General features: G+C 44.7%; 1 protein-coding gene across 1 annotated transcript; it reads right to left on the bottom strand.

Annotated features, from left to right (window-relative positions):
- Positions 1 to 2,064: 2,064 nt before the first annotated feature.
- On the bottom strand, positions 2,065 to 10,301 carry LOC142564251 (uncharacterized). The gene is made up of 3 exons (XM_075675177.1): positions 9,815 to 10,301; positions 7,854 to 8,096; positions 2,065 to 2,563 (listed from the first exon to the last, which is right to left on the bottom strand). Exons 1-3 carry the CDS (start codon positions 10,228 to 10,230, stop codon positions 2,389 to 2,391), a joined length of 834 nt encoding a protein of 277 aa, XP_075531292.1. The 5' UTR covers positions 10,231 to 10,301; the 3' UTR covers positions 2,065 to 2,388.
- Positions 10,302 to 11,575: the final 1,274 nt, after the last annotated feature.

Here is an 11,575-nt window from a genome sequence, read left to right as displayed (position 1 = left end):
GCCTAATAAGTGTTGTGTTCCCAACAATCGGGAAAGCACGCCGCAAAATGCTAGGTGCGTGTGCTCAGCTTTCCTTGCCATAATCGTCTGTGCTCTAAGTGGATACGCTGTATATACCACAAGATCTCGTTCCTTCTCACCACTACAGGGCGAGTATTGTCAAATACATTTTAATTAGGGTTGACCCAAACGCTCCTTAAAAATATGTTGTTCGCAGAGTATTTAACCGTTACCAAATATAGTGACTTCTAGCGAAAGTATTATCGTGTGTCGAGCAGAAATATGTTACTTGCAGATAACATCCCTTACACACGAACACACGCTACCAGAGTGAGAATCAACGTTACTTGATGTAGAAGGATATTTAGACGAAATACAGAACCTAAAGGTTTTGCAAAGGCATCAGCAGTGTTCGACTCATCGCCATTCTCATCACCAATACATACATCTTGGTAGCTCTTTTTACAACAGTGAGAACGCACATAGCTCCTGAAATATTTTGATTTACCTCTCTTGCTGGCTTCAACACGTTCAACGTGGAAGAAGTGATCATTGTTACAATCAAATTGCAAAGGTAATGACAGCGCCTAAATTTTTTAGTTTCTACATATCTAGGCCTGTTGGCCCCGCTTTTCTGTTTCCGCTGTCTTTCAGATTTATTGTCGTGTATAGTACTTTACAAGACCAGTGAGGAATTTTGAGCCATTTTGTAGGGCGAATATGGGCAAATAAACTTTCATGACTTTCGTATAGCAATTAAATCAACATCAGCTGTCACATCTACGAACGAACGACCATCATAGTTTTCAACATAGTGCTACAAGCCGAGAGAAAAGTTCACGCTGCGCTTTGTGTTGTTGCCGGAAAGGATAATGCGTATCTGAGCTACCAGAGTTAAAGGAACACTTGAGGAGGGGTGGAACTTGCAATAATAATAATAATAATAATAATAATAATAATAATAATAATAATAATAATAATAATAATAATAATAATAATAATAATAATAATAAGCTCGGTAATCATGTTCCCGTGTTTCTAGTTCATCATCCCAATCATTACCCCGTCCGAACGTACAGTCCGCAAGTCCCTCTTAGGTCTGAGCGATACGAACACATTTCTACGTATGTGACTGTGTGTTCATATTTTGCAGCTATCTCCCAAGCAATCCTTAAAAAGGAAGGCTGAATCCTGGCAGCTTTAGAAGGACTTCCTTTCGAGCAGCGCGGCGTGCAATTCCAGCGACCCCTGTGCATCCGTGGATTACATTCCATTGCAGGGTATTACAGTCAAGCACACAAACAAAACCATTTGACTGGTCTGGCCACATTGTCGCGAAGCAGGATTGCAAGCTAGGACGGGGGTTTAGAGAACGAAAACATACAGGGCTAAATTTGAAGACGTGGACCTTTGGTGCACAGCTTGCGGAGCCGAAATGGAGACCACAGAGCATATAGTGCTGAGATGCACAGACGTTCGCCCGACTCTGGCAGAGGGAACAGTGGCAGATATGGAAGGGGCATTGGGTTTTCCCGGGGAACGAGGGCAAATAGACGAGAAAAGAGTGGCAGTAACGAAGGGGAGGCTAGAGGATTGGTGGAGGAAGTCAAGGGAGAGATAATACCATAAATCGGGGAGATAATGTTTCCTATACTTTTTTAGATAGTTATATTGGGGGGAGGAGGGGAGTGAAAACTAGTTTAAGGAGAAGAGGATATAAAGAAAGAAAAAAAATAGGAGGGGGAGCAAAAGGCTAGGTGGCGCCAGCCGCCGCCCGTTACAAAGGGTATAGCCGCCATCCATCTCCATCCATCCATCCATCCATCCATCCATCCATCCATCCATCCATCCATCCATCCATCCATCCATCCATCCATCCATCCATCCATTCATCCATCCATCCATCCATCCGTCGAGATGACGTCGTAGCTTTTGAACGGTATAGTGATCACTAAAAAAAAACAGAATTACAATGCAGGGCTTATTCAATTTCCCCCATTACCATCGCCCACAAACGCCATGCTCAAGGAATTAACATAGCAACATATTTCGACCGCAAAAAACTGTATTACAAACACACATAACAATACTACTTTCACACAAATACACTGCAAATAATGTAAAAAGTTACAAAAGAAAAGTGGACGCGCTCCCCGCAAGCGGCGCCGCAGTTTCGTTGCACTATCGTTGCCGGATAGCGACACGGCGACTAGCTCGCAGCGGTTGCTGGGCACGTCCTCGCCAAACCCTGCGCAGGTACACCAGCCCGTCAACGTAGCGGAGCCGCCAGTGCGCCACCTAACGTCTAGTGTGGCCACCGTGCCAGCCAACCGAGTGCGCTTCGAAGTCGCCGGTCACGTGGTCAGCAGAGAACGCACGGTCAGCCACTCAGCTTGGATAAGCACAGCTGATGGGACGGTAACGCCGCCTGCAGAGCTTGGGGCTGTTGTGTCGCTGCAGTGGTGACAAAGTGCAGCAGTGCAGACGGCAGCCACACGTGCGGTGATGACGGACGACTCCTGTCGGGATTGCCGTACTGCCGTCTACTCTGTTTGGGGCGAACCTGATGGAAGAAAGGAAAAGATGCGAATTGTTTGTGACTCAGACAGGGGGAGAGTCAATGGCCGCTTTCCCAATCGGAAAATTAAAAAAAAAAAAAGCTTTTTACAGCAGGTGAACGCACCGTATCGCCGAAAACAACTTTTCGATGGTTTGAGCTTGTGTGAAGCTGCTAAAGATGTGTTCTGCACAGTTAACCGAATATACTTCAAAATAGCTTTCATCCTTTCAATGTCTTCGGAACGAGTACAGGATAGATTTATCTTTTACACATCTAGGAAAGAAGGTTTGTCTATGTGAAGGAGCTCTGCCAAAGGAATAGTTATGTGCTGAAGAAGCTTTAGAGAGCGTAAGTGTAGAAGAAGAGACGGGGCTTGCTATGCACAACAGCAGCATACGCGAACATGGTTGAGTACGTATACTATTCGAGTTACTTCAACCACTCTCTCACCTAACCCTAAAGGGTGAAATAGAACGCTATATCTAATGCTTTCTGTGATATGTATAACGCATTTGCAATGGAAGAGGAAAGGAGTTGTAGAGCTTTGAGGACATGGGAACTGAGTTGTACGGATGCAGTCAACGTGGAGAAAGGCTCATGAATGAGAAAAAGGTCATCCGCACGAATTTTCGCATTTATTTCAGAATTTAAGAAAAGTGGAAGCGAAATAAAAATTCGGCTTTGTGAATCTCATTTTCACTGTTTGTTTTAAGTTCAACTCTAGTATGACGCTTTAAAGGAAACCCTTCACCGTCTTTCGGAAACCAAGGTCCTCAGTTGATGAAAAATTCATCCGGGTCCGGAGAGATCGACCTCATGACCAACGCCTTTCATTGGCGGTCTTTCTGAGTTAACGAGGAAGTTAACAGGTCGCAGCAGGAAGGTGAATTAATCTACATCTCTTAGAACGTGGACACTGAACATCGGAAATCAGTTCTACTGAAGCGCGCAAAGGGAGGAAGGATCATGAAAGGGAAAATTGTCATCCGCCCAAATCAATGTGTTTCGATTTGTCGACTCATTCGCCTTCGTGCTGCGTTCACCGAAGCTAGACTCCTGGTTATCTTAGTTGGTGGAAAGACCACCCCGCAAAGGCGTTGGTACCGGCTTCGATCAGCGTACCTGGACGAATGTTCCTTGAATTGCGAAGCTTTCTTTTATAGGCAGCTAATCTGGACACGTGGCAGCTATCGTCGGAAGTGGCTGCTGGCGGAAGCATGCTCGTTTTCTGTAGAACGAACAGGTTTTTCACGAATACCTGAAGGTACAGGGCAAATATAGGAAAAGGCAGGTGAAAAAGACGTCCTAGAAAACAAGTCCGACATCATCTTTTGATTGATGCCTGTCTCAACTCTCCGTAAACAGCGTAGGGCTGTTCTTCAAAGCGATTTTGGAGACACTGTTGTGGAAATCCCCATGGCACCTTGATATTCCAAAGCTTATCGTTGTAGCGCCGTCGGAAGCAGAGACAGAGTGGTTCAATCGCACGCTCCTATGTCTGCATGTGAAGCGGGTAGCACTTCGCTTCCACGGTATTTATTTTTTTCAGTTAGACACGACTTAGTTCTACAGACTCGCACCAGAGGACGGAAACAAAAACTCAAACCTTATTTCCGATTATTTTTTTTACAGTGTTGCTGTTGAAATATTGTTATAAAATATTGCTTTGAAAGAGACGTGGCAATCTGTTGCACATTTTATAAGTATTCGTGTATATAGTAAGAGCGTATTCCTTCCACAACATACGTAAGTACATACGAGCGTCTTTGTGCTACGTATACAAAAACATAAAGCCAAAGAAAGGCTACTTTGCCATTTCAAGCGCGCAATGAACGTAAAACGCACAATTTGTCCCTGTCAATGAGAGCAAGCAACATACAGTGCTCGAACACTGTTTATACAGGCGTCTATAATTTCGGCAGAGAAGTGAAATAGCATACAGGAGACCCTTAAAATAAAGCTATTCTAATACGTTCTTATTCCACTCTCTTGACGTCATATTTACGTAACCGTCGACGCAAGCATCGTTCGCTGACCCGCGGCGTTGTTTACAGAGGTCAATAAAAAGCGCTCCTCGCTATAGGAGGTGTCTTTGCTTTGCTTCTAAAGCGAATAGCATTGCCTACCTTCACTCGTTTTTCTTGTCTAATTGGCGGACCAGAGGCGAGGAGTACGTAGAAGTGGCGAGCGTTTCATTGGGGCCGAGCTACCGCAGTGAAAGTATATAACTGGACGAGGATGGCAGTGCCAGCGTCGGCGATTGGCCCAGTTCCCTTTCCTTAGCTTTCGCTTTCTGGTAGAAGAACGCGGGGGCATGCTACGGAAGGGTAAAAATGCCGCTTAAACGAACCCTTACGTTAAGAAAGGTGGTTGAGCGATGTGGCGTACCTGTGAACAAAAGTATTCGGGTCACGGGGTCGCCAACAAAACGGAATTTCTTCTTAATTAACACGCGTAAGCGGAAACAAATGAGAGCGCTAGAAAACTTGCAATGCCAAGTTTTGACTCCAGTAATTTCATTCTGCATTCACAGACACAGGAGAAAATGAGTTTTAGCGGCAATCCCTTTTCCGTATTATTTTAGTCACGGGTGTGGGTGCCGAAATGGCTCGACAGCATCATCTGCCGCGCAAAAGTTCCGAAAAAATTCGTTTTTGTTGCGCCACTTCGAAGTGGTGAATTTTCGTAGTTTTTTCACATCTCGTGACTGGCCGGCGAAGTGGGGACAGCCCAAAACATTTGACCAACAGCGGACGGCTCTAGGTGAAAAAGTAGGAGAATCTGAAATATTTTTTTTGTTCGGTCTAATAATTAAGAATACGTCACATGAGTTAAAGGGTTTTCCTGACGTCATGTGACAGACAAGCGAAGTCTTGGGGGTGCGAAAAAATGCTGACCAATCGTGGAGGCCTGATGGCAGAAATGGAATATAATGATTATAATAGTTTTGCGTTATTGCGCCCACGGATGTTTGGGTAGGTCATGGTCAAATGAAGCAAATTAAAGCGGTCAAATGAAGCGGTCATGTTCAAATGAATGAAAATAAATTAGTGCTAGTCATTCCTTTCACAAAAGGATTCATCGGACTTGTAAGAAAGATCACTGCCTCTAGACGAGCAATACAGTATTGCACCTTAACGCCTTAATAGTTTGCCATTTCATTTAAAAAACAACCACATCAAACTAGCCCTGTTTAAAAAAGCGCAGGTGCGGGTAAGAGCAACCTTCGTGCAAAATATTGCATATGAAATACATGCAGGCCTCTTTGTATCAAGAAACATAGGCGTTTTCGACACCGAAACCGACAAAAACGCCGCTCGCTCGCGGAAATGACGCGCACCTCAAAACACAGAGAACCAACTCGCTTTGCTCTGCGGAAATCTGAGGGATCTGAGGGTTCGGGATTTAAGGCGCCTCCTTAAATGGTACTTGCGTGCTCTATAATAATAAAAAAAAACAGGCAAATACGAGCCAATCTTTGCCAACACTACTATCATAGCCTGGTGCTACTCATTTAGAATCAACGTAGCCGAGTTTAGGCTTCGTTGCCGCTGGACATTAAACGAAACATACTGTGTCATTTGGTCTTGAATACATTACTTTCGAAGTTACCTCGACGCTTCGGGCGGTACGGAGTGTAAGTCAAGGCTCAGTTTTCCATCGGCATCCAGATGTAAATATCTGCACGAGAAACTGGCTACTCAGCTGATTTTCTGTATTTTTCTCAAGACCAATGAACCGGAAATCCAGTTACGCAATATTTAGTATGCCTGCTAAGACACCAAACAAATCTTTGTCGCGTTCTACGGGGGGGGCACGTTTTCTTCCACTTTCTATACTGTATTCAATGCGGCCACAGGATACGCTGAGCATGTACCTGTCGACATCGCGAAGGCGATGTGAGCCAAAGCACATTGCCTAGGCTGAGAGACCCTTATGGGTTTCCGTTATCGCTTCGTTCTACAGTCGGGTGGATAACAACTTTGCCTTTCTTTCGTTCCTTTGAGGACACAATGACAGTGACTCGTAGCTAACACCAGGCGATACCTTTTCTGTAAGACCATATTTGACAACCATATGGTCTAGCGACTGGTCTCACGGAAGACTAGAGATTGCGATGCAAAAGTGACTATACAGCGACTTTGGGCTTTCGCGTATTATAACCACGGCGGATCGACAACGCGCAGCAACACATTTTCTCTATCGCTTCATTGTTAAGTTGGCGCGGTTGTTTGTTTTCTTTTCTGAATATTTACACACCAGTTGTATGCTTATGGTATTGCTAAAATAAAAATAAATTAGGGGTGTTAGCTGCCAAAATAACAATCTTATTATGAGGCACGCCGCATTGCAGTACTCCGGAAATTTTGGACCACCTGGGTTTCTTTAATGTGCACCTAAATCTAAGTACAAGGGTGTTTTCGCATTTCGCCCCTAGCTGTCGAAAGCAGCAGCCGTGGCGGCTGCGATTGGATCCCGCAACCTCATGCTTATCGGCCTAACACCGCTGGCACTAAGCAATCACGGCGGGTGTATCGTATCTATTTATCATCCTGCACGCTTTTATCTATAACACGTACTTTCGTACGAACTCTATCTCATCTATTACTCCTGTGATATTGGTAGGTGGTATATTTCATGGTAAATGTATATGGTTCAGGGGTCCATAGAGAAGCCAAACAGTAAAGAAGCCCGCAGCCTCTAGCTTCCCTCTTCGTCTACGAATTCACGTAAAATTTACCAACGGTATACTGTCCGCTTTATATGAGTCAACACATGCAGATTTTAGAAATATATCGTTGATATATTACTGAGCTACAAAGTTGTAGACTTGGTGCAGCTCTTTACCTAGTGTCTTCTTTTTCTAAGATTTCAAGTTTATATGAGACTGAACATGTGACACGGATTATGCGAACTAAAAATTTGCTCTTCACAGCCCGTATATTTTTACATACCCTCTCTATCTCATAACAGCTTTGACTGTAAAGCCAAATAGCCCAGAACTGGGTACTAATGAACAGTCTACATGCCCTTCTACAAGTACGGACATCGGTATTTGACGAAAGCGCTACAATCCCTTCGCTGAACGATAATTTGGCATTGAAAGGTTACGCTAGAAGACTACCTCAAACCGGCCTAGGCAACAGTTCATCGTGACACCTTGGCTTACACGAGCATATATGTGACCTACAATCACGGTTTCTCTTACGAGATAAGATGGCGTAAATGGAATAGCAATAAAAGAGGCCGCGCATTGACTGCAGCGTTTTAGTGTGACTGGTGCTTGGCTTACCTCGCGTGTAGCTTCCAAATGCGGCTGCTTGGTACAGCCACGCCGTATGTGTCGCCTTTGCTGCCAGCCTTGATGGCGTTCAGCATCGTCAACGCGCACGGCAGCGTGTCACGCGGGTGGATGCGTAGCCTGCAGCCCGAGACGTCGAGGCTGCACTCGGCAGAAGCCACGTGGTCGCACTCGACGAACCGGCCACTCATGGTCGCGGCCGCTTCCGATCCACGCGCACTCGGATCTCGCGCACTGCGTTGACAATACATGACGACAATGAACAGTGCTGTTGAAATGCACATTCGTCAAACAAGGCTCCGACGAACGCTGCAGCTCGTCTCACGAAACGTGTCCTGCTTCATTCGAAACAAACAGCGCCTTTAGAGTCGAAGCACTAACGATGTCATCATCCATCCCGGAAGCAGGAAAATAGATTCTGGCTGCTCAATTGGGCTTTTTTACCATGCATATATGCTTCGAAATGACGATTGGCGTCGAATATACGTAGTAATGTTGGTTCTGGAAATCCAACTACCATGTGTTAAGATTTAACATAATTTATTCTAACTCGTCCTCCCCACACTGAAAAGGTTTTATAAATTGCCAAAAAATTATTCTGTGTGTTCGAACAATTGCTATGTTCCGTTGTATTTCAAACTTAGTGATTAGCCGCGACCGAAAAGACCTCTAGCAGCGGTATTCTAGGTTAGATTTTTCATAAAGGAACAAAAACCTGAACTTCATCCTTTGATACCCCGCTTTTGTCTATGTGACACAATCTGGTATCGGGAAGGTGCCCTTTGGGACAAGAAAGTGTCTGAATGCACGCTTTTCAATTGGTAATTTGCTATTTGATTCTTATGCAATTTGTATGGTAGCAGAGAGCGGCATCGTATATACATAGGAGCGCCAACTTATCACGTACCCAAGGATGTTGTTATTGTTGTCGTTGCTATTATTATTATTATTATTATTATTATTATTATTATTATTATTATTATTATTATTATTATTATTATTATTATTATTATTATTATTATTACGGGATTAAGAACAGTCAGACGTGTATTTACAGAATATTTACAATAATTTTATCAGCTGACAAGATGGTAGCCAGCGCGCGAAGCCCAGAACATCATCGTCTTCCGAAGATGATTAAAACATCTTCGTCAGCTTATCACATTATTATTATTACAATTATTATTATTATTATTATTATTATTATTATTATTATTATTATTATTATTATTATTATTATTATTATTATCGTATGCAGCTATGCTAAGTTCTTAGCCCATCTTTTTTATACCATTGTTCGCACACGAAGATATATCAATAAAATAACACTGAATCATAGGCTGTAAGCCTTCCTCAATCAATGCTATCCAACGAAATGACGTGGTTTAGCTGTGGGGAGAGTTGAAATCAGTTGGGGAACCAAAACTGCCAAGCAACGAATGGATAAATAAAAATGATAGGCGCTACATTCACGCGTAGAAGATGCAAACCTCCCAATTTGCGGACGGGTTCTCCTTGGAACAAGTCGTGTTCGTCTCACCTTCTCTATACTGTTTGTACAAGAATAGCAATAATTGCGCTTTCGGCGGGCTTTATCTTCCTTTTGCCAGACTAGTGCCGATACGAGACATCGCTGAATTCGCACAAGTCCATTCAAGGCGTTCAATCGTAACCCCTTGCTTGGCCTTGAGATGTGAAAATTAAGCGATGAAATTCTTTGCATTTAAGGCATATAGCGGAATACTACCTAGTACCTGAGCCCGCGTGTTCACTTGAGGCGTAAACGTGTAACTCAACAAGTTACACGCTGTCTTTCTTTTCTTTGCGAGGCGAAAGAACCCGTCAATGGGATTTTCACAACATTATAGAAATAACATAAAATTCCTCTGTCCACTAACGATGTTCGCAGTGGTCCTGACATATGATATAGAAAACACCGAATTGACGGTTACCTCTCTATCAGTAGGCGCACGGTGAACCTCGAGGCTTCCACCGTCTGGTGCCAGGCTCCTTGCGCGGTCCATGTTACTTGTATGGTGTTACACAGAGGCACGCTGTCCTTGACGCCCATACCAACGAGCGGGTACAACTCGGCCCTCGGGAACAGCCTCCGGGGTTGTCCTGCGTGGCTGCCGCAAGTGCGTTGGTCGACCGTGTACCCCGGCTTGAGGTCCCGATTGTCTGGGAGGACGTCCTGGACGGCCAAGTTACCTAACACGTAGGACACGTCATCGTTGGCCCCATCTGGAAGTGCGGCGAGTGTGATCGAGGAAGGCGTCTTGCGGGATGGCGTCTCTTCCGAGATGGTTGACAGGCAGCCTTGGAGGAGACGGTGAATTTCGATGCCGCTAGGTACAGCGATCCCCATGACAGGTAGCAGGACGATGCCGTTCCTTTCTGCGATGGTTCTAAGTGCGTCCGCCACGATTCGTGTTCGAAAGCACGGGCAGATTCTCCTTTGTCGCGTGGGCCTCGCGTGCCAGCGCGCGAGGGCGTGGCCTCCGTGTTGTTCTTCTTTTTCCTCTCTTGCATCTCTAAACTTTCTTTAGCGAGTCATGGCGCTTTGCTAATAATAATACTAATAATTATAATAATAATAATTATAATAATAATAATAATAATAATAATAATAATAATAATAATAATAGAACGGCAACAGAAATGACTTAATCTAAGTGAGACGGGTGTAGTCCGCCATTTTATTCCAACTTCTTCCTTCTCACTTCTCTCCTAGCTCCTTTCTTCGTCTTCTGTCATGCGTCCAGCGCAGACCGCTTCACTCTTCCGGATTTCTTTTAATTACACCTCCTGGGGTAATACTTGAATATGTTTCCAATAGCGGCGCACTCCGTTTGGTGCGAGGCTCCGGCGTACCAGACATTCTTCAATATTCCATGCTGGCATGCAGTCTTAATAATTTGAAATGGTCCGCAAAATTTTGAATTTGAAGGCACAGCTCCTTTCCTTACAAGGTCATAAGGCTGTATGTCCAGTATCTCGCTAATGTGCCTTTTATCAAAGTTTCGCTTCATGCGGCGCTTGTAGAGCTCCTGTTCTTTGACAGTTTTCCTTACTTCGGCGAGTTCGAGGTTCGATCTCTAGGAGACTTAGCTCACGATCTGCAGGAAGTATGGGCGCTGTACCCGAAGTTACAAAATGAGGGCTGCAGCCTAAATCCGTGGTGTATGATCAGTTGTGATGTTTCACAGCGGCCTCGAGACAGCACTTCCAGTCACCGGCAAAGTCTGGATACATCTTCAGATACTGTTTGATGTCTCGTATGGCACGTTCCGCTAGGCCGTTTGCTGCCGGGTGGTATGGAGAAGAATACTTTATCATTATGCCGTGCTCCTGTGCCGGCCCGTTGTCGCAGACGAGCGTCTTTGTGTGTTTAAAACATTCAGCTTTGAGGAGATCTATTACGCTGTTTGCGTCTTCTTTGCCAGCTTTAGCCGCAATTGTCCTTGTGCACTCATCTATGGAGAGCAAGAAAGCGTGCGTTCGCTTGACTCCTTCCCCCTTCTTTTTGAGCTCCGCGAAGTCCAAATGAATTACTTCGAACGGGACGCTTGGATATTCAGGGTTTGTCATAACGTCTGTCGATTGCTTGAATTTAACTTTGTTCACGTGGCAGAGGTGGCATGAGCGGATGTAATCGCTCCTGTCGTTTTTCATGCCCGGCCACGCCCTCGCGTGCCAGCGCGCGGGGGGGC

The sequence above is a fragment of the Dermacentor variabilis genome, chromosome 1 (genome assembly GCF_050947875.1).
Source record: "Dermacentor variabilis isolate Ectoservices chromosome 1, ASM5094787v1, whole genome shotgun sequence".
NCBI classification, from domain to species: Eukaryota; Metazoa; Arthropoda; class Arachnida; order Ixodida; family Ixodidae; genus Dermacentor; species Dermacentor variabilis.
The sequence above is the reverse complement of the archived record's forward strand: the minus strand, read 5'-3'. Positions and strand labels throughout refer to the sequence as shown.